The following is a 26763-nucleotide window of genomic DNA, read 5'->3' on the forward strand; positions in this document are numbered from 1 at the left end:
TTTGTCAAAAAATAAATGTTTATTTTCAAGTATGAAAAATAATGTCAAGGCATAACCCAAAATTGGGTGACAAAGTACAAAAAGAAGATATCTAGGATTAAAAAAACCCTCTACAATTAGTCATAAAATATTTAATATACATACTTTGACATTCATAGTTGGTACTGCAGAAAAATAAGTTTTGCTAATGTAGCTTATTAACAAAAATACATTTACAGTCCTCGTTAAATAAACAAGTCCTCAATGGCCTCGCAATGTTCACTTGGGCCTGACAGACTGTAAGAGCCATCTTCATAAAGTAATAAACTAACAGCTGAACACACGTCAGCTATGTAGAAGGATGTCAACTAACTTATGGCTTGCCTTGACAAATATCTTCCTGTGTTTGTTGATAGTTGTGCTATTCTACTGCAGTGGTTTTCAATGAAGCACATGGCCTAAGTGTTCACTGAAGTCTCTGCTGAGATTTTTTGATTGTGGCCATCCTGAGAGTTATTGTCCAGCAAAAGGATTCCAAACAGAAAATGTCAACCAATCCAGAAACATGTGTTCAGGTCATTTCACCGGACTGTCCCCAAGGCTCTTGCTTCTCTTTTCCAGGTACATCTGCTTGTAGGTCTGGAACACTGCCTTGGATGAATCTTTCCCTGGGTTTTCCCGTGTCTCAGATCCATCTGCACTGAAGCTTCTCTTGCATATTTTTGACTTAGCTTTGTCTGAGAAGATAGAAGCTTAATGTTACAGGCAATGAATACCTACCAATCAAAACTAAATGGAAGTCAGGCACTAGTGGCTTATGCCTGTAATACTATCTACCAGTTGAAAGTAGAGTTGGGGCTCAAGTAGAAGAGTGAAAAAGCCAAGTGAGATGATCAGGCCCTGAGTTCAAGTTCAAGCATTGGTACACTGACCCCTTATGAGATCAAAAGACGTAAAACCCTAAAATATCTGCGGAGGAGGAAATGTAAGGCAACCCTCAGCCCCCCAGGCATGATGAGAATTTTTTTTTTTGGGTCCGGTCGTGGGGCCTGAACTCTGGGCCTGGGCGCTGTCCCTCAGCTCTTCAGCTCAAGGCTAGTGCTCTACCACTTGAGCCACAGCACCACTTCCGGCTTTTTCTTATGTGGTGCTGAGGAATCGAACCCAGGGCCTTGAGCATGCAAGGCAAGCGCTCTACCACTGAGCCACCTTCCCAGCCCGAGAATTATATTCTTGATTTGTGGGTGTCTGTTGGTCCTGTGGCTGAACTACAGGCCTGGGAACTATCGTTAGCACTCTACCACTTGAGTTACAGCCCTACTGCTGGCTTTTTGGTGGCCAATTGGGGATAGGAGTCTCATGGGCTTTCTTGCCAAGGCTGGCATTAAACCACAATTCTCAGATCTCAGCCTCCAGGGTAGCTAGGATTACAGGTGTAAATTACTAGCACTGAGCATATGGTCTTGTTTAAAGAAAAATAAAATGACCATCATGGCTGATGGTATGGCAGAGAAACTAATATGTCCCCATACCAAGCATAAACAAAAATACCTTATGACTAAAAATAGGGATAAAACACATTAAGACAAATTGGCTAAAAAAATTAGGAGTAGGACAGAGCAGAAAGAGGGGTGTAATTATCCAAAAAGAAATGTACTCATGAGTTACCTAACCAGAACACCTCTATATGTCATTTTATTAAGAATAAAATTTTGGGGCCATGGGAAGGTGTCTCAGTGGTAGAGTGTTTGCCTTGCATGCATGAGGCCCTGGGTTGGATTCCTCAGCAATTCATAAGCAGAAAAAGTAGGAAGTGGGCAATGTGGCTCAAGTGGTAGAGCACTGGCCTTGAGCTGAAGAGTTGAGGAACAGTGCCCAGGCCCAGAGTTCATGCCATATGACAAACAAAAATTTTAAAAAAGCAACAAAAAGTTGGGTTTAGAGGTTTGGGTCAAGTTTGAACCTGGGTTTGAACCTCAGTACCATGAAGAAAAAGTAAATTACGTAAAACAGGTAATTGTACCTATCTCTCGATGGTTTTCTTCCATCCTTTTCCTTGTCATTCCACATTTTAACCAGTCTTCTTTTGTACTTTTTATTCCTGAAATTGTTTAAATATTTCATGTCTTTTAGTATTATAATGAAGCCATAATCCTAAAATATATTTTGCAAGACAATAAGACACATATCAATGTATACCATGCCATTTTTTAAAGGGCCTGGAAATATTAAAGTAGACATATGGCTCAAGAGGAAAAGCACCAGTCTTGAGCAAAAAGGGTTAGAAAGAGTAGGCTTTGAGTTCAAGTCCCAGTACTATCGCAAAAAACAGCTCCATTCAATGCCCCTGCAACACATCTGAGTCAATCACACCAACAGTTCAGACTGAGGACCAAATCACCACTAGTTTTAAAGCCAATGTATCTTCCTAGCTATGGTAGTTTCACATATCCCAATAAAAGAAAATCACACAAATGACTGATTCCCCATAAACCCTGCCAGCTTCGCTGTATCTCAGAATAAGATATGCATGCACACATAAATATATGGATATATATGTACTGAATATACAAATTAATGTATTCTAAATACATGTATGTATGCTTGTATATACTTTTTCTGAATACATGTTTTTCTTTCTGGTGTTGGCACTGGATCCTAAACTCAGGATTTGAGAACTGTTCCTTAGCTTCCTTGCTGAAGGCCAGTGCTCTACACTTGAGCTACAGTGGCACTTTGGTTCTCTGATAGTTAACTGGAGATGGGAGTCTTACAGACTTTCATACGTGGTCTGGCTCCAAACCATGATACTTAGATCTCAGCCTCCCATGAAGCTAAGATTACAGCCATGAGAAACCACTGCCCAACTTGGCTTTAAAAATCTTTTATCTGTGTCAGCACAGGGATTGAACTGAGGGCCTGGGTGCTATTGCTTCAATTTTTCTCTCAAGGGTGGTGTTCTAGTACTTGAGCTACAGTTCCACTTCTAGCTTTCTGCTGGTTAATGGGAGATATATCCTTCACAGAATTTGTGGCCCACCTGGCTTGGCACCATTATCCTGTTTCAGCTTCCTGATTAGCTAGGATCATACGTGAGCCACCAGCACTCAACTTCAAAACTTACAATTCACACGAAAAACAGTAAGGGGGTCATCAATGCAGAAGAAACACTACCCAAACTGTACCAAGTAACTGCTGTAACAGATTCACGTTTCAGGCTACCCAGGCACAAGATGCTACTCATTTGCCAAGAAAATCATACTGGACCTTGCACAGGGGCCTGCTCTTTCCTGGGACAGGCATTCAAGTCTTTGTGTTCCTCAGCAGAGCTTGTATTCTTTAACAGCAAATCTGGGCCTAATTTAAACTCCAACACGCTAGATTTTTCAGGAAAGGGAGCCTTTGGTTTGGGTTCCTGATTCAGCTTGTCTTTAGGGTGTTTCTGTGTCAGGCTGTCCAATTTGGTGAGACAAATGCTTTCTCCCTCTGTGCAATTATACGCCACGCGGTTCAGGTAGTTTTTCCCCCGATCCTTTACTTGCAGAGTCCTTGGGATGGCCCTTGCTTCCTTACTTCTAATGCTCAAGGTATTTTCTGATTTATTTTTATCAAGACATGTTTTGTCGAACTCCTTCCCAGCAACTTTTTCTTTTACATTTCTTGAGATTTGTCTTTTCAACTCCTTAGGGGGATGGTGGATCTTAATGTTATCCTGACTTGGCAAAATGTTGAGAGGCTCTTTGGAAAGACTGTCACAAATCTCATTTGGTTTCCCACTGCCCCCATCTTGCATGGAGCATTTACTGGACCTCGAAGCTTGAGGATCAGATGGTGCGCCTTCCACACAGGTTTTCTTGGAGGACTTACCCTCCATCATCTGCTTCTGTTTCTGCCTTTTCAAATACTCCTGCACTGTGATGACTCTACTTTTGGAGGACACCGGATTGGATTCCACCTTTTCTTGCTCACTTGCCTTTTTGTTTTGGCTTGATAAAACATTACCTAATTTTGGTGAACTTTCCACATTATGGCCATGCTCCTGGTGATCCACTTTTTTTTTCTTTCTTTCCAGCTCCGATGTGCTTCCTGGGTTTAACTTCCTCTTCTCCAGATATTTTACTTTAGAACCACCAGCACGGAACTTTAATTTTTGTGATGGTGCTGTGGATTGCACCGAGGAACTGTTTGTTTTCTGTGGATCACTCAGGGTGGGAGCTGTCTGTGAAGCTTGTGGGGTGTGGTTCTTTGGTAGTTTTTCCTGCAAACCTGGCCGATTACAGCTTATCACTTTACCATGAATGTCAACAGTGCTGTCATGGAATTTCCATTTTACTTTTCTTGTCTGACCTTGCAAGGGATCTAATTTGTCATCTTTAGATGAAGAGTTATCAGTCCTTTCTGGTCTCATCTTTACTGAGTTGTACTGTTTCTTTGTTGCATGCTTTTGATTGTCACCATCACACCTGGAAGAAATGTGATGAGTTAATTCTTTTGCTGCCCTCTGTGGGCTCTTTTTTATTCTGGATGTGTCTTTTTGTCCGTTGCTGAGTAATTCAAGAAGATGACTTTTCTGAGGCTTTGGAGTGAGAGGAGTCTCAGACTTATTTGAAACACTAATACATTCAATAATAGTGACGTCTTCATCAGGGGCCCTCTCCCCTTCTTTACAGGTGCTAATTTCTGAAGGTGAACACTGCCCTTTCCCCTCATCTTCCTGTTTAGTGCGGTTATCACTGTCTTTACATTGACAATGGGGCACTCCCTCATAAAGCTCTGAGAGCCAGCCAAGGGCACAGCAGTGGACTTTGTCTTCTTCTAATTTGTTCATCCTATCTTCACAACTGTTTTCTCCCATGGGTGCTGCTGAGGCACATTGGTTCTCTGCCTGTGATAAAGATTTTTCTTTCTGAGGTTCTTCTAACTTTTCAACTACACAAAGTTGACCTTGTTCTTCAGGAAATATCTCTTTCATCTGCTCTGAGCTTAATATGGTTATCTGTATTTGATCTGTAGACTCCTTAGGGCAAGAGGCCATTTTACTGCCATTTTGATTGTCTGAGACTTGTGCTGTCTTTTGTTGGTCCACAAACCCTTTGTGTGTGTTCATGGCTTCAATGCCATAGGGAAACTCTTTTAAAAGTTCAGATAGTTGGTCTTGCAGGTACAAGACAGAATCATCGAAACTCTCGTGTATTGTGGGATCTTTGGCAATATTACTGCCAGACAGAAGGGTTTCCTGGGAAGTATTTGGCTGAATAGATGAGTAACACGTGTCCTGAGGTGGGCCTTCTTGAGTAGTACAGTCCACGCTTTTTGCTTCAGCTTTTCTGTTTGCATCACCATTCTGACCAGGTGATGGCTCTTGAGACTCTGATTGGTCAGTTATTTGATGAAGATTATCTGAGCTGGGTACAAACTGCTCTTTTTGGGAATCAAAGTTTTTCTTCTCACAGGCATGATGTACTTTTTGCTGTTCACAACTGATTATTTGTGGACAGGATGGAGAAATTTCATGTGCCTCAATCTTTTTCAAATGGGAAGATTTGAAAATGCTTGCTATTTGGGAATCATAAGCTACATTACCTTCAACAAGAGAACAAATATTTCCAATCTGTAACATATCACAACTCACAAAAGAACTGTGCTTTGATTTACACAAAGTCTGCTGATCACCCATAGGAGACTGCTTTCCTAGATCGGCTTTAAGTTGTTCTTTTGAATTCCCAATACCTTGCTCATTCTGCTTTTCCATCTCAATAAATGAAAGAAGTTTCCTCAAATCAGCATTGAGTGGGTCTCCTGAATTTGCAATACCTGGTTCATTCTGCTTTTCCTTCTCAATTTGTGAGAGTTTACTCACATCAGTATTAGGTGGGTCTTGTGAATTCCCACTACCTGTTTCATTCTGCTTTTCCTTCTCAAGTGAGAAATGTCTGCTCAATCCACTTGAGCCTGAACCACTCACATCAACATGTGTAACAGCAGGTATTCTTGTATTCTGTGCTAGTTGATCTTGTAAGCTACAGATACTTCCTTCTTTAATAATTGGATAGACTGGCTCACTTGGGGATTCCAGTGCCACTCCTCTGACAGACAAGTTTTTGTCCTGACTAAGAATTAAGGGTGAAACCACTGCAACCTGAGGTTCTGTTCCCTTTGTGTTTACAGCAGGGGACTCAAAGCTCGGGGTTATGACCAAGGACAAAGCTGTCACTTGGGAAGGGCTGGTCATTTTGTTGTGAGAATTTCCCTCAACCAAAGCAAGCCTCTTCCCAGGAACTTCTTTCACAGGCTCGGAGACTGCAACTGCTGTGCTTGTTGTGGATACAACACTCTGGCTTTCCATGGAAAGCTTTGAAGCACTTTCATCTGTTGCTTGTGCAGGTGACTTTTGCCAAAGAGAAAGGCACGTGGCTAGCAGTTCCATGGAACAGTTGCCGTCACTTTTAGCAGGCATGGCTCTGGCAGACAATTCAGAAGGCCGAGGTGGCCCAGTGTACATGGTATTCTCAGTTTTACTACTTGCTGCCTTCAAAAGATGTTTATTAATTTTAATTTTCCTTGCAAGTTCTGAAAACTTCTTTTTTATTTCTACCAGTGATTTAAGATCCCGCACGATTTTTTCTTTTGTGACATCATTGGAGTTCAATATTTGACCTGAAGTTGGGATGTAAGAATCCATTCGCCCTTGATTACTTGCAGGGAACGTCTGCATACTAACCACAGATTCAACTGGCTCATTAAAAGGCTGCTTGACATTGATGTTTTCTTGCCAATTATATAATTTCTCATGTGTGTGTCTATTTTCATTAGTGCTTTGCCATTGCTGAGGAAGGCCTTTACAGAAGTCTTTCCCATTTCCATAGGAGGCAACGTCTGGATTTGGGGAGACGTCCACTGAGGACAATTGTTTATTAACAGGCTGAGCTCTAGGAAGAGGCTGGATTCTGTAATGACGGTGGTAGGGTGGGGGCAGGGGTCTTTTCTCTGCAGTACACTGGTAGGTTGTTATAGCTACAGTCTCCATTGGCTGTATAGTCTGTGTAGGAACTGGAAGCAGGCTGTTTTGAACTTGCAATGATGTAGATGGCATAGAGGTTGGTTTCTGAATACTGGGTTCTTGTACTACGGCCTGTGGAGTGGAATGGGAGTACTGCTTTGTAAGTGGCCTGTAATCTGGGTATGCCAGCTCAGGAGACATATACTGCTGTGCATCTAATAGCGAAGGGTTCATTCTCTCATTTCCTTGAACAGATACAGAACTTCTTAGAGAACTTGAAGGAGCCATTTGCAGTTGCGCAGTATAACTTTCTGCTGGGACAATGTGACCCTGTAGGGTGTGGACATTAGGCATTTTAGTTCCCAAGTTAGTTTGATGAGCTACAGCTACCTCTGAATAAGGCAGAGAATTTGTAATGGGCAAGTTCAACCATACATTGTGCATAATGCCAGTTGACTTTTGCAAATTAAGATTTGGGAGTTGGGGTCCAGAAACATTTGTATAAGTTCTTTGTTCAAGAGAAGTTTGTGGGGACACAGGGATCCTGTTCTGCATATTAGTATCGAAGATTTGAGTTGTATAATTTGGGATATTCAGCAGTGGCTGCGAGGCTGGATGTGACTCACTGGAATACATGCATGGCTCCTGTGAACTTCCAGGAGAGCTGAAAGAACTCTGAGTCACCGGACTGAGTTGGTTCCTTAACCACTTATGCAACAAAGATGACTGACTTTTCGAGTATGACGGAGGTTTCGTATTCCAGTTCATAGCTGATCTGATAGAGGAGCACTGTGGTGCTCTGAATGTCATGAACCTTCAAGAAAGATTAAAATGAAAGTGTTAAAATTGTTTCAAATCCTGTTTGGTTCAGGTGTTAATCCTAGCTAACTGAGAGAGGCTGAGATCTGGGGATTTTAGTTTGAAGACAGCCAGGCAGGAAACTACTCAATAAACTACTCAATAAACTACTCAAAAAAACTACTCAAATAAACTACTCAAAAAAAGCTGGAAGTGACACTGTGGCTCAAGTTGTAGAGCCCTAGCCTTGAGCAAAAAAAGCTAAGGACAACTCCCAGTTCCTAACTTCAATCTCTGGACCAGCACCAAAAATTAAAACAAATGTTGCTTTGTCTACATAGAAAATTTATAGCAAATCATATCATTACTGAAGCTTTAGACCAATTACATCGTTAATCATAGATGAAAAGTAATGAGATGAGTAATAATGGATCCATCACACATGCAGTCATGGTTATCATTTATTTATTTTTGTTGGTCACGGGGCTTGAACTCTAGGATTGGACACTGTCCCTGTGCTCTTCAGCTTAAGGTGAGGGTTCTACCGCTTGAGCCATAGCAACACTTCAGGTTTTCTAGTGGTTAATTGGAGATAAGAGTCTCATGGACTTTTCTCCTTAGCACCTGGCTATCATTGCTATATTTAAGCAGCACTCACTTTCAGGTTTCACTTAGTATAACTTTTATTTTTTTTATAGTACTGGACATTAAGCCGAGAGACTCAGATATATTAAGCACTTATTCTACCACTGAGCTAAATTTTTCTTTTTTTGTCAGTCCTAGGGCTTGAACTCTGGGCCTAAGCACTGTCCCTCAGCTCTTCAGCTCAAGGCTAGCGCTCTACACTGAGCTACACTTGAGCTACAGTGCCACTTCCGGTTTTCTGGTGATTTATTGGAGATAAGAGTTTCAGAGTTTCTTGCCTGGGCTGGCTTTGAATGGCGATCCTCAGATCTCAGCCTCGGGAGTAGCAAGGATTACAGGCGAGAGCCACTGGAGCCCGGCTTGAGCTAAATCCTTGACCCTGAATTTGCTCATTAAAAAAACAATTTAGGGCCAGGCACTGGTGGCTCACTCCTACCTATTCAGGAGGTTGAATAGTGAGAATTGTGGTTCATAGCCAGCCTGGGCAAAAAATTCAGGAAAGTCCATGAAACTTAACTCCAATAAACCACTCAGAAAACTGGAAGTGGCACTGTGGGTCAAGTGGTAGAACGCTAGCCTTGAGCTGAGGAGCTGATGGACAGCACCCACATGCAGTTCTTCAAGCCACAAGACTGACCAAAAAAAAAAAAAAACCTCTTTGTGGGGCTAGGAATGTGGCTTAGTGGTAAGAGTGCTTGCCTAGGCTGCATGAAGCCCTAGGTTTGAATCCTCAGTACCACATACACAGAAAAAGCTGGAAGTGTTCTTTGGTGCCAGTGGGAGAGTGCCAGCCTTGAGCACAGAGATTGTCAAGGACAGTGCCCATGCCTTGAGTTCAAACTCCAAGACTGGCAAAAAACATTACGTCAAAAAATTCTTTAAGCAATCCATTCTAGCTGTAAGCAAACAATGAAACTTTGCAAATATAGTAAAAAAAAATTCTTACTGGGCATTGGTGTCTCACATCTGTAATCCAACCTATTCAGAAGGCTAAAATCTGAGGTTCAAAGTCTGCTAGACTGTCAACCGAATCACTCAAAAGCCAGAAGTGGGACTGTGCGTGAAGTGGTAGAGCTCTGGCCGAGAGCAAAAATATATACATAAAACACCTTGGAAGCAGTGTCCATGTTCTGAGTTCAAGCACTAGTACTGGCACCAAAACAAAAGTTCTTAAAAATGTTACCTTGTCACCTTGTATTCTCACAAAATTTCTTGATAAAAATAAATAAAACAACACAGACCTGTAATCACAGCTAGCAGGAAAATGGGCGAGGAGGATTGGAAAAGTAAGGCCTATCTGGGCATCATCATGAGACCTCCGTGTCAAAAACAAACAAATACAAAAAGACCTTTAAAAAAATGCTGTCCAAACACACTGTCTATATAATCAGTTTGTTCTCCACTTGTTACACCCAGGGTATCTTGGCTCACTGCCTGCTAGTATTCTGCTTTAGAAGTAAAAAGAGAAACCTATTTTGTCTTTGTTCTGAAACTCCTTGTACATGCTCAAAGCCTTGGCATTTCCTGAGTGAGAGAAAAGCTTTTGTGTGTGCTCATGCTGAGGCTTTAACTCAGGGATCATATGCTGCTCCTTTTTTCACTCCAGGTTAGTGCTATACCACTTAAGCCACAGGTCCATTCTTGCTTTATGTTGGTTAACAGTAAAGAGTCTCAGACTGGCTTTGTACCAACCATGATCCTCAGATCTCAGGCCGCTGAGTACATGTGATTGTTCCTGAGCTGTTCTCTACCTCTTCATAATAACCTAATGCATACATAAGCAATGTGCTTTTATGGAGTTGTGTGACTAATTCTAGAAAACGATTAAATCAAGAGCTAGAAAGTCCAAGAGAGTCTCATCTCCAACTAACCACCAAAGTCAGAAGTTGATCTGTTGCTCAAGAGGTAGAGTGCTAACGTTGAGCACAAAAGATTAATAGTAATAAAAATCAATAAGTAAATTGGCATTATCCTTCCTTTTTCTGATACATACCTGTGTCAGTCGGGTCATTCCCACACACACAGTCTCCAAGACAATGAGTATTCCTCAACACTGAGACCCCAGACTCCCATTTCCCATGCTCTACCACACAAACATGGATAAACTTGTCTCTTCACAACTTTTTTTTTTTGGTCGGTCCTATGGCCTGAACTCAAATCTGGGCACTGTCCTTCAGCTTTTCAGCTCAAGGCTAGCGCTCTACCAATTGAGCCACAACGCCACTTTCAGCTTTTTCTGCTTATGTGATAATGAAGAATCGAACCCAAAGCCTCATGCATGCAAGGCAAGCACTCTACCACTGAGCCACCTTCTCAGCCCCACAACTATGTATTTTTTGTGGGGAAGGTTTTAAAATAAATTTTCTTCTAGTATTTCCAAATAGCTGTACGGGACTTTCAATGTGGTATTATCTATTAATGTGTACAAGGGGTCTTAATCCCCTACTCCACTTGCCTCACGTTTCCCAGTTCCATTTTCACGGATGTATATTGAGTATTATGACTGTATTAACCCACCATTCCTCTATTTGTCCATCTCTCTTTAGCCCACCCCTCCTGGCAAGACATATTCTTCCTGAAATTCATGCTCTAACTGTCCAAAGAGGTTGTCTTGGTTTTGGGTTTACATGTTTTTTGTTTGTTTCAGTTAGCAGCCCTGGGGCTTGGGCACTGTCCCAAATTCTAAGTGAGGCACCACAGGTTCCTGCCTGTAATCCTAGCTAGAAGGAGGCTGAGATTTGAGGATCGTGGTTCAAAGTGAGCCAGGGCAGGAAAATCTGTGAGACTCTCATCTCCCATAAACCATCAGAAAATCAGAAGTGGCTCTGTGGCTCATGTTATAGAGCACTAACCTTGAACTGAAGAGCAGAAGGACAGTATAACACCCAAGCCCACAGGTCAAACCCCATGACGGACCAAAAGAAAAAACAAAAACCATCCAATTCTAGGCTGAGAATGTGGCTTAGTGGTAGAGTGCTTGCCTATCATCCATGAAGCCCTGGGTTGGAGTCCTCAGTACCAGGTAAACAGAAAAGGCAGAAGTGGCTCTGTGGCACAAGTGGTAAAGTGCTAGCCTTGAGCACAGACTCAGGGACAGTTCCCAGGTTGAGTTCAAGCTCCAGGACCAACAAAAATAAATTTAAAAAGAATCAAATTCTAATATCACTTCCATTATTCCACCTTCCCAGTCCCTTCATATTTCTTTCAACCATAAATCCAGGTTCTTCTTTTATTTTATTTATTTATTTGGGTCTGGTCGTGGGGCCTGAACTCTGGGCCTGGGCACTGTCCCTCAGCTCTTCAGCTCAAGGCGATCGCTCTACCACTTGAGCCACAGCACCACTTCCGGTTTTCTGGTGGTTTATTGGAGATAGGAGTCTCACAGTCTCTCCTGCCCGGGCTGGCTTTGAACCGGGATCCTCAGATCTCAGCCTCCTGAGTAGCTAGGATTACAGGCGTGAGCCACCAGCGCCCGGCTCAGGTTCTTCTTTTAATATAAACTGTACTGTACTTATATATGCAGCAGGACATTCTTACTACTGGCTCTACACTCAAACCAAGAAATGTTTTGATGAATCTATTTATTTATTTTCTCGTCCTGGGACTTGAACTCTGGGCCTGGGCGCTGTCCCACAGCTATTCAGCTCAAGACTTGAGCCACAGCACCACTTCCAGTTTTCCAAGATAAGAGTCTTATGGACTTTCCTGTTTGGGCTGGCTTTAAACCATGATCCTCAGATCTCAGCCCCAGGAGTAGCTAGGATTACAGGCATGAGCCACCAGTGCCCGGCTATTTATTATTTTTGTTATAAGACATAGTCCAGCTGTGCACCCAGGCTGGAGTTAAGCCTTGCTCTGTAGTACAAACTTCCTCTAACTTACTCTGGCCTCCAGAGTTTTGGGACAATAGTGTACTATCATACTTGGCTACAGATATAGCAATTAAAGGACTGGGTGGTGGCTCAAATGCTTGCCTAGCAAGTATATGGTACTGAGTTCAAAGATACTGTAAACCTATGTGTACCGAGAGAGCCACAAAGACAAGGCAATTTAATGAAACAAAGACTTCTACTTCTCTGCTTTCAATGAAGAACAGGAGTGAACAAAAAACAGGATAAAGTAAAGAACAGAATAGATAGAATATGCATCAAGGAAGTAAAATTCTGGAACACATTGTATCTGTTTACTTCCTAGACAGGACTACAGAAAGAAAAAGTACAAGAAAACTAGAGTACCTTAACTTAGAGAAGGGTGGCTAATTGTCCATTATGTGTCCTCTGTGCACACTGTGGTTTGTGACTCACTGTAGATGAGACTGCATAGTCCAAGCACTCGTCAAGTGGTGCAAAGGTTGGTCAACAGTCCTGCAATGAAATCAAGCAGTGTCAGACTATTACATATTTATCATCTGCATAACAGGATCAAATAGCACAGTTATTCCATAAGTACAGAAGCCACCAACCAATGGTGGCTATGCCTGGGGCTAAAATCTGAGACTCCTGGTCAGACTCATTTCCAATGAACCTGCAAAATGCAGAAGCAGAGGTATGGCTGAAGCAGCTGAGTGCCTGCCTTGAGAGAAAAAGCAAATGAGAGTGCATTTGTTTTTGTAACTTTCCTACTCTTTACTATTTTGAAGTACATCAGAGAAAAAAAATAACAAAATGACAGAATATAAGATTGTTATGTTAGCCGGGTGCTGGTGGCTCACGCCTGTAATCCTAGCTACTCAGGAGGCTGAGATCTGAGGATCGCGGTTCAAAGCCAGCCCGGGCAGGAGAGACCGTGAGACTCCTATCTCCAATAAACCACCAGGAAATCTGAAGTGGTGCTGTAGTTCAAGTGGTAGAGCGCTCGCCTTGAGCTGAAGAGCTGAGGGACAGCGCCCAGGCCCAGAGTTCAAGCCCCACGACCGACAAAAAAAAAAAAAGATTGTTATGACCTGGTTACAGAAAACTGGCACTAAGCTGGGCCCAGTGGTTAAGTATACTGTAATGCCAGCACTCGGGAGTCTGGCCTGGGTTACAGAGTGACACCAAATCCCAGGATTCCTCCAATGTAGCTGTATCATGTGTTGTATCTCTGTGTCAATGTCCTTCCCAGTCTCTAAGAACCACTATTTTCTACCTGCCATGAAACTGACCTCTTATCTTCTATGAGTGGCTTATTTCACTAAATGATCTCTAGCTCAATTCATGTTGCCGCAAAGACACTGTCATAACTCAAAAGTATTCTAGGCTTTGAACTTGGGCCTAAGCGTTCTATTTTTATTTATTTGCTCACAGACAGTGCAATACTGCTTGAGTCATAGGTCTACGTCCAGCTTTTTGATTAACTGGAGCTAAGAATCTCAAGGACAGGCTGGGAATTTGGCTCAGTGGTAGAGTGCTTGCTAGCATGCATGAAGCCCTGTATTTGATTCCTCAGTACCATATTAACAGAAATAGCTGGAAGTAGCACTGTGGCTCAAGTGGTAGAATGCTAGCCTTGAGTAAAAGCAGCTCAAGGACAGCACCCAGGCCCAGAGTTTAAGATCCACGACCACCAAAAAAAGAAGAAGAAAGAAAAAAAGAGCCAGCTTTCAATCACAATATTCGCATCTCAAATTTCCTCAACCTGAGTAGCTATGATTGTAGGTGTGAGCCACCAATGCCCTCAATTCATATGTATCTATCCATTCCTTTTCTTCTTAACCTTCCATGACATCCTGTTTGATTCTTCTTGGCTACTATAAGTACTGAATTACCCTGTATGAACATTTTTCCTATGGCTGGTTATAAGTAGATAGTCAAAGTTTAAAAGTATTAAATAAAAAACTCCAGGAGTAAAACAACTCCTGATCACTTATAATGGGTGCCCTTTGAAGTAGTATAATGGACTCTCCACTCTACCACCATCCTCTTCAGGAAAGGAATCATTCCTTTGCCAAATATGTGTAGCTCTCTATTACCCACTGTCTAGCCCCTTAGCTGTCCCAATGACCTATTATTGAGACTGTCTCACAGTACTTTTGGACTAGATACTTTATTTTGGTGTTGATACTGGTCCTCATGGGTGTTCCTGAGCTTTTTTGCTTAAGGCTGATGCTCTACCATTTGAGGCAGAGCTCTACTTCTGGTGTTTAGAAGTAAGAGTCTCATGTACTTTCCTGCTCCATCTGGCTTCAAATCATAACCGTCGGATCTCAAGCCTCCTCTAGGAGGACAGACAGGTATGTACCACCAGTGCCAAGAACCATTGTTTAATTCCTTCCTTCCTCATCTCCCCTCTCTACTTCCTTCCTCACACCAGGGACTTGCACTTAGAGAAAATACTCTACAACAGACTATTTAACAATGACCCCTCTACCTCCCCCATAAGAAGACTGGGCATGCTGACAATTCCCACTGTCAAAGGAATGTTGTGAAGTGCTGCCAAAAGCAGCTTGGGAAATGAAGACAGGAAAGAGCAAAAGCTTAAAGTCCAAAGCCACTGCAGGTAAAAGCATGAGACTGTGGAAAATGAACTATACAACTTGTAGTTAGGGATGAGAGGGGAAAACAACTGGGAGTGAGGCAAGGGCTGTCATTGTGTAAGTGAAGTCCACTCATTACCTGACGTATGTAACTATGACACCTCTGCACATCACCTTTATAATAATAATAATAAAAAGCATGTGGATATAAATACACTTTCTTGATCCATTCACCACTGTATACTGTGGTGCAGTGAACATAGGTAGGTTAATGCCCAATTACTTCATAGTCACACACACAGCAGGCAATCCCTAACTATCATGGTTCTATCATTCCCTAGAAGGGAAAGGGTGCACCACAGAGAAAATACAACGAACCAACAAATGTGTCACTGAGCCTTGGACTTTTACCACGTATGTCATTTTAAAACCCTGTAGGCAGTACCTGAAAGAAATGCGATCTCTTGGAGGGTGGTGGTCTTAACCATCTGGAAAGCCCTGACAATACGCCAGGCATAGGTGGCAGTTTGATGGCAGCAGGATAGCAGGTGTGGTGCTGCTGCCTTTTCAGGAGGCAGAGGCAGGAGCACTGTCACTTCCAGGTCAGCATCAACTACATAGCAAAAACAGACCAAAACAGAAATGGAGGGGCAAAGGGTGAACAAACACAACAGTGGTACTCACTGGACACTAGGCTGAAAATGAACTATACGTGTGGGTGGGGCTGGGAGGGGAAAACTGGGAGAGATTGAGGGAAGGGTGATATTGCCCAAAAAGAAATACTCACTTTACCTGACCTATACAACTGTTAACACCTCTGTATATCAACCTTGATAATAACAATTTTAAAAATTGGACTTTGTACAAATTTAATTTCTTAAAAAGAAAAAAACTTTGGGCTAGGAATGTGGCTTAGTGGTAGAGTGCTTGCCTAGCATGTATGAAGCCCTGGGTTCCATTGTTCGGTATCACATATAAACAGAAAAGGCTGGAAGTGGCTCTGTGCCTCAAGTGGTAGAGGGTTAGCCTTAAGCAGAAGTTCTGGAACAGCACCCAGACCCTGAGTTAAAGCTACTAGACTGACAACAAAAAAAAATTATTTTGCAAGAGTCTTGGAGTTTGAAATTAGGGCCTGAGCCCTGTCCCTAAGCTCTTTTGCTCAAGGCTAGCACGCTACACTTGAGCCACAGAACCACTTCTGGTTTTTGAGTGGTTAACTGGAGGTAAGAGTCTCATGGGGACTTTTCTGCCCAGGTTGGCTTTGAACCACAATCCTCTGATCTCAGCCTCCTGAGTAGCTAGGATTACAGGCAAGCCACTGTTGCCCCACCAGTTTTTATACTTTTGTTTTCAGAGACCATGTGACTCTGCACTGCACAGCTAAAGTTTGCATCCATCCAGCTCCTAGAGCAAAGGAGGTCTGGAACACGAAGTCTGAACTAGGATCTACTTGCACTTTTCCTATGAATATTCTTTTCCTGCAACTTGACACCTGTAATCCCAGCTATTCAGGAAGCAGACATAAGAGGATCTAGGTTCAGGGCTGGGAAGGTGGCTCAGTGGTAGAGTGCTTGCCTTGCATGCTTGAGGCCCTGGGTTTATTCCTCAGCACCACATAAGCAAAAAGAAAAAAAGCTGGAAGTGGCGCTGTGGCTCAATAAGTAGAGTGCTAGCCTTGAGCTGAAGAGCTGAGGGACAGCGCCCAGGCCCAGAGTTCAGGCCCCACGACCGAACCCCCCCGCCAAAAAAAGAGGATCTACGTTCAAAGCCAGTCTGCAGAAAGAAATCCATGAGCTTCATCTCCAATTACCCAGCAAAAAGCTAGAGGTGGAGGTATGGGATATAGCTCAAATGCTAAGAGTGCACTCCTCAAGTGAAATAACTAAGAGCTCAATTCTCAGAACCAGCAAAAAAGGGAAAGGAGCAAGGAATACCTGTGAACAACTCTCTGCTAGTATTGGACAATTCCCCATACTTGGCCAAATCTGATCCAATGGGAAATATAAATCATCTAGAAATTTCACTGGAATATCAGTTTGTCACTGTGACAAGACATGTGACATTACCCATCTAAGGAGAGAAGCTAGGTGCTAGTGGTTCACACCAGTAATTCTAACCACTCAGGAAGGTGAGCTCTGACACCAGCCCAGGCAGGCAAGTCTCAGACTCTCTCTTCAATGAACTACCAGGGACAGCACCCTGCCCTGAATGTCAAACCCAGGACCGGCATTAAGAAAAAAAAAAAAAAAAAGAGTGAAGCTTATTTTAGTAGTTAATGGTTTCAGAGGTTATGACCAACTTGTTTCTGAGCCATAGTGGGCACAAATCATGGCCAAACGGTGTAAAGAAGCAAAGTTGTTCACCTCATTGCAGATCAAAGAAAGGGACCAAGATGCACAACTGCACCCACCACATATTCAGTGACCTACTTCCTCTAAGATGCTTTACCCCTTAAATAGACTCAACAGCTGGGGACATAGCTTTAAGATGCAATTAGTTCACCTTTATGGAGGACATTTCATATTCAAATCATAACAAATAGTAACCAAACAACTACCCACAAAAAAAAAAATGTTTAGGTCCAGACAACTTCTCTATAAAATCACAGTAAGTGGCATTGTGGCACAAGTGGTAGAGTGGTGGCCTTGAACTGAAGAGCTGAGGGGCAGTGCCCAGGCCCAGAGTTCAAGCCCCACCAACGACAATTAAAAAAAAAGATCAGGGGCTGGGAAGGTGGCTCAGTGGTAGAGTTCTTGCCTCGCATGCATGAGGCCCTGAGTTCTATTCCTCAGCAACACATAAGCAGAAAAAGCCTAAGAGGTGCTGTGGCTCAAGTGGTAGAGCACTCGCCTTGAGCTGAAGAGCTGAGGGACAGCGCCCAGGCCCAGAGTTCAAGCCCCACAACCAACCACCAAAAAAAAAAAAAAAACTAATTCCATAGGTCAGATGTGGTGGCCCACACCTGTAAATTCAGCAGTTTTAGGAGACTGAGGCAGAAGATCAAGAGTTCGGACCTCATAGTAAAACTCTGTCCCAGGCCAAAATCTAAATAAAAGAAAACTAATTCTACACTGTTGGGACCCCATTCTAATAACAGTACTCAGTACGTGCTACCCTCCTTATAAGCATTACCTGTCCTCACATTAGTGCCAAAGAGTACCTGACCAGTTAAAATATCCATCCTGGGCTGGGAAGGTGGCTCAGTGGTAGAGTGCTTGCCTTGCATGCCAGAGGCCCTGGGTTCGATTCCTCAGCACCACATAAGCAAAAAGAAAAAAGCCGGAAGTGGCACTGTGGCTCAAGTGGTAGAGCACTAGCCTTGAGCTGAAGAGCTGAAGGATAGCGCCCAGGCCCAGAGTTCAGGCCCCACGACCGACCCAAAAAAAAAAAAAAAAATATCCATCCTGTCTAAACAAAAATTAACCCTGACACCCATAGGAACAGAATCAGCTCTGAGGAACTAACAAACCCAGGAAATTTAGTAAACTGTGGGCTGTAAATTCCTGATAACAGAGCTCAGAGAACAAAGGCCAGGAGCCAGGTGAACGGATCCAATCAGTAACAAGCATATATGTAGCCCCCTACTCACCAGTTACTAACCCCTGCACACTGAAACCAAGCCGTGTAATTGGCAAGTTTGAACAACTACTCAGCGATAAGTTGTACCCTCACTGGCCACCTGCAAGTGGTGAGTGGCAGATTTGTATGAATGTTATAACGTTATTGGTCACCTGTAAGTGACTGGCTTGCCGCTCATGGCTAATTATAATAAAAACGGGGTTGGACAGCTGCCCAGGGTCTGCCAAGGTGGTCCCTGACCAGCCAATCTGTTTCCCAATGCTAGGCATGGAAATAAAGTTTGCCTAATTTTCGTTTTGTGTCGGTTTTGCTCCTTTGGTCATGGACCCAATATTGGGGTGCTGCCTTAATTGGGGAACCTACTATATACAAAGTGTTCCAAAAACACAGAGTAGGAAGCTATTCAATTGAATTTTATACGATCAACATTACACTGATATTATGCTAATCCCAAAGCAGAAAAAAAATGACAAGCCAATCTCTTAAAACATAAATTTTTACTTTTTAAGTATTTAACCTCAACTGTACATACAAGGGGATTATAATTTAAAATGTCCATTTGTGTGCAGTGGTTCCTAATCAGTCACCTCTTCCATCATTCTCTCCATTCCCTCTATTCTTAATCCCCTACACATTTTACATTTCCCACTTTTATTACTACATGTATATTGTTGACTGTATTTTTCTCACTCCCTCCCCTTTCCATTTATCCACTTCCTGTCATAAATATAAATCTTTTTTTTTTTTGGGTCCGGTCGTGGGGCCTGTACTCTGGGCCTGGGCGCTGTCCCTCAGCTCTTTAGTTCAAGGCTAGCGCTCTACCTCTTGAGCCACAGCACCACTTCCGGCTTTTTTCTTTTTGCTTATGTGGTGCTGAGGAATAGAACCCAGGGCCTCATGCATGCAAGGCAAGCGCTCTACCACTGAGCCACCTTCCCAGCCCCAAATATAAATCTTTAAAGAAAATACCAGCAAGCCAAATCCAACAGCATGTTAATCACATGTCACATTGATGTAATTAAACATTGTAAATTAAAGAATACCTGGTTGGCTCAATAGCAAAAAAAAATTAAAGTACTATTAACTGAATAAAGGATGTTATAGGACAAAAACTACATGATCTCAATGGATGCATAGAAAGCATGAAAAAAAATCCAACATTCTTTTATGATTAAAAATACACAAACTAAACAAAAATGTCTACTTGGTAACTACCAATAGCCTTAACATTGAAATAAGTAACTAGTAACAAAAGAATGTCATCTCTTTGCATTGTAAGAATGAAGGATCACATCCCTTTATGGTTGAAATAGAAAAACAGCTGGGTGTCCATGGCTTACACCTCTAATCCTAGCTACTTAGGAGGCTTACATCTGAGGATCATGGTTCAAAGCCAGCTCAGGCAGGAAAATCTTGAGGTTCATGTCTCCACTGAACTATAAAAAAAAAGCTAGAACTGGAACTGTGGCTCAGGTGGTAGGGTGCTATCCTTGAGCAAAGCTCAAGGACATTGCCCAGGCCCTGTGTTTAAGCTCCAATCAACACACACACACACACACACACACACACACACACACAAGGACATTGCCCAGGCCCTGTGTTTAAGCTCCAATCAACACACACACACACACACACACACACACACACACACACACACACACACACACACACACACACACACACACAGAGCTTTACAAATTAAAAAAAAAAAACCAACATCTTCCAAAGATGGCCCACAGGAGCCTGAGAGGTCCGCAACTATTAACCACAAGGAAAATGCAAACCACAATGCTATCATTCTCTTTTCAGACTCATTACAATGGCTAGAAGTATAAACCCAAGTAATGAGTGGATGTGAGCAAAATACAACTTGTAATAATGGCTTCATAAAGCAGTCCTCTACTGTGACTAGCCTTGCACTTCCTCCAAAGGTGAACCATAACCAAGAAATCTGATTCTAGCTAAATAATTACCTATAAATGTGAAAATGCATAACAACCACTTGTATATTATTAGAGTGGTAGTACTCTTATTTCTTTGCATGCTAGCCCTGGGGCTAGATTGATCTATCACTTCATCTGCATCTCCAATTCCAGGTTTTGCTGATTAATTTGGAGGTAAGACTAACAGACTTTCCTGCACAGCTGATTTTTAGAACCACAAACCTCAGATCTTTATCTCCTGAATAGCTAGGATTAAACATGTGAGCCACTAGCTACAGTGGCATTACTGAAAAAGTGAAAACACAAAACGATGAATAATCACAGTGTGGCATGTCACACAATGGACTATTTGTTAATAAAGGGAATGAAGTACCTGTGATGTAACATAAATGAACACTGAAAATGTCATGTTGCACCAGTCACAGAATGCCATGAATTATAGAATTTCAGGTCACATGGGTTCAGATGTACAGATGCAGAGACAGAAACTTGCTTAATAGCTGCCCAAGTATAGATCCGTTAAGGAAGATATGACTCAAGTGGTAAAGCAAGATTATTGTTAGAACACAAGGCTCTATGTTTAAGCCCCAGTATGGGCACACTCAAAAATACAAAAGAAAAAGGTGGCTTGAGGGAAGAGTAAAGTTTCAAGTGAGGATGGCAATCCCTTTTGGGATTAAGTGTTCTTAAATTGGTTATAGTGAATATACCAAGACTGAATTGTACATAGGTATAAATAAGAGAACAAGTGGTATCTGTAGATGCGAATGTGTGAGTGCATCCTGGCTACACCCTAGTTAAAACTGAACACTTTCCCACTGTTAGCTCAGGAGGCAGGGAGGTTTGTTCTATGCAGCCTAAAGCTAGTTAGACAGAAATCTGGAGAGCCCAGGGCAATCCAATGGAGAATGTATGTGTGCAAATGGAAATGATGCCTTAAAAGTTCTTTGGGAATATCAGATACCACATTTGACAAGCCCCACTTCCTCCTCATGAACACAAAACAATCAGTCTGAACTTCATATAAAGAATGTTGTCTGAGGGGCTAGGGGCTAGGAAGGTGGCTCAGTGGTAAAGCGCTTGCCTTGCATGCCTGATGCCCTGGGTTCGACTCTTCAACATAAGCAAAAAGAAAAACACTGGAAGTGGTGCTGTGGTTCAAGTGGTAGAGCGCTAGCCTTGAGCTGAAGAGCTGAGGGACAACACCCAGGCCCAGAGTTCAGGCCCCACGACCGGACCGTCCCCCCCCCAAAAAAAGAATGTTGTCTAAGGGCTGGGAAGGTGGTTCAGTGGTAGAGTGCTTGCCTTGCATCCATGAGGCCCTGGGTTCAATTCCTCAGCACCACATAAGCAAAAAAGAAAAAAAAAGCTGGAAGTGGCGCTGTGGCTTAAGTGGTAGAGTGCTAGCCTTGAGCTGAAGAGCTGAGGGACAGCACCCAGGCCCAGAGTTCAGGCCCCACCACCGAATCAAAAAAAAAAAAAAAAAAGAATGTTGTCTGGAAAATGGTAGTGTGTCCCAAGTGACAGCACTAATATTGAGCAAAATAAAGCCAAGCAAGAGTTCAAGGCCCTACTACATAGGTCAAGTCCTAATACCAATACAAAAAAAGGCAGTCAGAAAAGAATGCACTGACATACACAGAACCAGCACAAATAATAACCAAAAATAAATGAACAATTCCAGTTCTATTTCCTTTTAAGGAATATTAGGTTTTTATGGGACTTGAATTCAGGGCCTAGGCACTGTCCGTGAGCTTTTGTGCTCAAGGCTAATGTTCCAACACTTTGTCACACACAGTCCATTTCTGGTTTTCTAGTGATTAAATGGAGAATCTCATGGGTTTTCCTACCTGGGCTAGCTTTCAACTGCAATCCTCAGTTCTCAGTCTCCTGAGTAGCTAGGATTACAGGCATTAGCCACCAGTGCCAGGCCTGCAGGAATACTTTCTAACTGAACCTGTGTTTACCATTTGCAAATCTATTGTCAGAATAAAATTTGTTATTTTAAGTTCATTTATAACTTAATGTTTGCAGAAGTCATTCTCTAAGAACTAACCTAAAGCCAGCCTGTGTGTGTAGGCAGCTTACACCAGTAATCCTAACAACCAAAAAGTTGAGATTTGAGAATAGAGGACTGAAGACAACTTGAGCAGACAAATGCAAGTCTTATCTCCAATTAATTAGCAAAAAGTGAGAGGTGGAGGTATGGCTCAAGTGGTAGAATTCCATATACAAAACAATGTGGAGGACAGCTAACTCAGTGCAGCCTAAAAATTTTTAGATTCTGGGCATGGACGCACTCCTGTCAGAAGGCTGTCTGTCATCTGATATCCACTGAAGCTTCAAAAATCTCACCTATCTTAGAAAAAGCCAGAAGTGGCACAGTGGCTTAAGTGGTAGAGTGTTGCTAGCCTTGAGGACAGCAACCAGGATATGAATTCAGATCTTGAGGATTGGCACCAAAATTTTTTGTTAATTTTTTTTTCTGTCGGTCGTGGGGCTTGAACTCTGGGCCTGGGCACTGTACCTCAGCTCTTCAGCTCAAGGGGAGGGCTCTACCACTTAAGCCCTACCGCCACTTCTGGCTTTTTTTTTTCTGCTCATGTGGTGCTGCTGAGGAATCAAACTCAGGGCCTCATGCACGCAAGGCAAGCACTCTACCACTGAGCCACCTTCCCAACCCCTTACCAGCCTTCTGATGTGCTGAGATTAATAAAGGTTGTCTCCATACCTGGCTTCCAATTAAGTTTTCACACATTGTAATTTTACTCATAAGACACTATTTTCAAATGAAGTCTTGAAACTTGATATATCTCCAGAGAATCTCCAGTTACTGTCATTAAATCTTTGTACTTACTTTTATAACCACGAAGAGAAAACATCCTCCTAATCTCACTTGAGACATTTACCTCAACAAGCCAGCTCCAATTATGCCTTTCATTTATAAAGTGTTAAAAATTTAAGCATGGCACAGCTGCTGCCCAACACTCTAAAGTCATGTCACCTGATAAATTCTCCTCTTCAAAGCCCACAGGGACAGCTTCTTTCTTTACAAGCCTTCTTCCAAAGCAAACTTTTAACTTTTATTATTTCTATATGCAGGGCTGGTGAACTATTCATGTTTTTCCCAAAGGGAATCCCTTCCATGTCTGCTGTACACAGTGAAATATGGCCTCCAATAAAGGAGGAACAGAGGTCTGCTTGGGCAAAAGAGATTCATGAAATTCACCTTTAATAAGGTTTGACCGATTTGCTACATATTTGAGCTCCAGTTAGTATCAGCTAGATGGACGATTGTGTATCATCACACAAGGCAAGATGGAAGAGCAAAACTCAAGGTATAGCTTCCCCAGTTACGGGATTTAATGGAGAAAATCTTTTGAGTTCAAACCAGGTGATGAGAAGGAGTGACTGATACTGAATGAAAAACCACAATTAGGAGTTCAAGACCAGCCTAGGCTACAGAACTGTTAGGAATTATTACAAGTATGTTCATGTTTTTTTTTTTTATCAGTCATAGGGCTTAAACTCTGAGCCTGGGCACTATCACTCCTTTGCTAAAGCCTAGCATTCTACCACAGAGCCACAGCACCACTTCCAGCTTTCTGGTGGTTAATTGGAGATGTAGGATTGTCTAATGGGGCTGGGAAGGTGGCTCAGTGGTACAGTGCTTGCCTTGCATGCATGAGGACCTGGGTTTGATTCCTCAGCACCACATAAGCAAAAAAAAACTGGAAGTGGTGCTGTGGTAGAGCACTAGCCTCGAGCTGTAGAGCTGAGGGACAGTGCCCAGGCCTACAGTTCAGGGCCCATAAACGACCAAAAAAAACAAAAGTCCAATGGACTTTCCTGCCCAGGCTGGCTTTGAACTACAATCCTCAGAATCTCAGCCTCCTGAGAAACTAGGATTATAGGTGTGGGTTCACAAGTGATACCTAAATTATATAGAGATGATTACAGGATGGAAACCCCAGAAAATCAATCACTTTGCTGGTACAGCAGTATTCTCATAGAACAGTGCACTGGGCAATATGCCTATCCCCTTCCATCAAAATAAAATGGAGCCTGTAGAGAATACAAGATACCTTTGCCTAGGTAAGCACTACCAGTCATTTTACTATATCATGATTTCTTTCAAGTGGCTGCATTGTAAGGATCAAAGTTTGAAGCCAGCCTGGATGTCGTAGTTCAATTGGTCAGAAAAAAATTTCTTAAAAGGTGTGATGGTATATATACACCAATCATCTAGGCAAAAATATGAAGAAAAAAGGCCCAGCTGGTAATGGCACCAACCTAACAAGTACAAGGCCCTGGGCCCAAACTCCAGTGACATCAAAGGAGAAAAAACAACTAAGTTCAATAGTAGAGTGTCTATTACCTGCCATGTTTGAGGCCTCAATCTCCCACAACAGTTTTCTGCCTTTTTTCTTTTTTTTTTTGGTCAGTCATGGGGCTTAAACTCGGCCTGGGCACTGTCCTTCAGCCCTTCAGCTCAAGGCTAGCTAGCACTCTACCATTTGAGCCACAGTGCCCACTTCCATCTCTTTGTCTATGTGGTGCTGAGGAATCAAACGCAGGGCCTCATGCTTGCAAGGTAAGTACTCTACCACTGAGCCAACTTCCCAGCCCCTCCCACAACAGTTCTATGTATATATATATATATGTATATATATATTTTTTTTTTTTTGGTTGGTTGTAGGGCTTGAACTCTGGGCCTGGGTGCTGTCCCTCAGCTCTTCAGCTCAAGGCCAGCGCTCTACCACTTGAGCTACAGCGCCACTTCCGGCTTTCTGGTAGTTTATTGGAGATAGGAGTCTCATGGTTTCTCCTGCCCGGGCTGGCTTTGAACCGTGATCCTCAGATCTCAGCCTCCTGAGTAGCTAGGATTACAGGCATGAGCCACCAGCACCCGGCTGTATATATATTTTTAAAAGCCTGTTGCCAGTGGCTCACGCCTGTAATCCTAGCTACTTCAGAAACGGAGATCTGAAGATCATGGTTCAAAGCCACCCAGGCAATAAAGTCCATGAGACCATCTCCAATAAACTCTGAAAAAAGTGGAAGCAGCACTGTGGCTCAAGTGTTAGATTGTAGCCTTGAACACAGAGCTCCAGAACAGTGCCATGAGTGGGATTACAAAGCACTGGCCTAGCTAGTGCAATGTCCTGGGTTCAGGTTCCCTCCCCAGTACCGAGACCCCCCCAAAAAAAGAGTAAAAACATTTTAGAAACAAAATATTTTCCTTTCTGTTTAAGACAATTCAACCTTCAGTACTATCCCAAAGACCTTATTTCTTTGCAAGACTTGTCATCAATTTTATTGGGTTCATTAAGCACTTTTGTTGATTCATCCAATAATTTTATGCCACAACAATTACTCCAAAATAGAGGGTGGATGGTCACAAGATCCAATCAGGGTAGGGAGGGTTCTTAAGTAACGTACCTTTAAAGCTCTTTTTGCTCTTTATCTGTTCTGTATGTTCTCCAAAGACTTCCACAAAAAGGAGGGGGTGCTGACTTTGGTCCTAGAGACAGCAAGGGAACACTGTAAGGTTAACAGGAAACACATGCAACTGTTTTCCTCAAAGCTGCACTGAAAGCATTACAAAGTTGACTACGTTCTTATTCGGTGTGCTTGGAACAGAATGGTAAAAGTAGGACAGGCCCTTGGAATTCAAATCGACTCCCAGATCCAGTACCACCCTCTCACTCCAAAATACAAACACTTTAGCAGTTTTCCTACCAGGCTGGTGAAAGTGCCCGATTATGCAGGGGGCAAAACGCCGAAGTCAAACCTCAGACCCGTCTTAGCGCTACAGGACTGTAGTTAGCACACAAAAACTTCCTAAAACACCAAACAAGCTTCCCAATGACCGGATGCACCCCAAGTCTTTACAACCAAGGGGGAGACACTCCCAAGTCTTACAAACGAATTGCTTTCACGGAAACCATTCCCCGAAAGCTTGCGGCTCAACTCCGGGCCTCGAGGACCGTGCTCTCCGGCGGCGCGCTACGCCTCCCCGGGAGAGCGCGCCCGGCCCGCACCCGCGAGCGCACGGAGCTGCCCGGGAGGAAGTCATCCCCTCGGCCTGCCTGCGGGCTGCGGCTGCGCTCCCGGACGCCGGGCTGGCGGATGCGGTCACCGAGCGCCGCTAGGGAAATGCACGGCAAAGGGCGCTGCGTTGCAATGTAACGCAAAAGCCCAACCCAGGGAAGAGCGACACAGGGCAAGGAGGACGCGTCCACTCGCCAGCCCCGGCTCCGCCTCCCCGCCAAGACCCCGAACGGCGCCCGAACTCAGCTGCCAGGGCAGAGGTGCCGCAGGGCCCGCGAGCCCCAGCGCGCAGCCCCGGGCCGAGGCAGTAC

General features: G+C 43.1%; 1 protein-coding gene and 1 pseudogene across 1 annotated transcript; one reads left to right on the forward strand and one right to left on the reverse strand.

Annotated features, from left to right (window-relative positions):
* Kiaa1551 (KIAA1551 ortholog) lies at window positions 1-26744 on the reverse strand. The gene is made up of 7 exons (XM_013033424.1): window positions 26324-26744; window positions 25841-25922; window positions 15322-15489; window positions 12658-12786; window positions 3247-7793; window positions 2003-2080; window positions 1-716 (listed from the first exon to the last, which is right to left on the reverse strand). Exons 5-7 carry the CDS (start codon window positions 7745-7747, stop codon window positions 556-558), a joined length of 4740 nt encoding a protein of 1579 aa, XP_012888878.1. The 5' UTR covers window positions 7748-7793; window positions 12658-12786; window positions 15322-15489; window positions 25841-25922; window positions 26324-26744; the 3' UTR covers window positions 1-555.
* The window catches only part of LOC105998627, an 84988-nt pseudogene continuing 84491 nt past the window's right edge, over window positions 26267-26763 (forward strand).

Source organism: Dipodomys ordii, unplaced genomic scaffold (assembly GCF_000151885.1).
Source record: "Dipodomys ordii isolate 6190 unplaced genomic scaffold, Dord_2.0 Scaffold167, whole genome shotgun sequence".
In the NCBI taxonomy this organism is placed as follows: domain Eukaryota; kingdom Metazoa; phylum Chordata; class Mammalia; order Rodentia; family Heteromyidae; genus Dipodomys; species Dipodomys ordii.

Coding starts and splice junctions, on each gene's coding strand:
- Kiaa1551 (XM_013033424.1), bottom strand. CDS start 7,747: ATGAACTGGAATACGAAACCTCCGTCATACTCGAAAAGTCAGTCATCT. Junction 2,081..3,246: donor AGAGCAGGCCCCTGTGCAAG/GTCCAGTATGAT, acceptor AAACAATTTCAG/GAATAAAAAGTACAAAAGAA. Junction 717..2,002: donor AGAAAACCATCGAGAGATAG/GTACAATTACCT, acceptor CTATCTTCTCAG/ACAAAGCTAAGTCAAAAATA.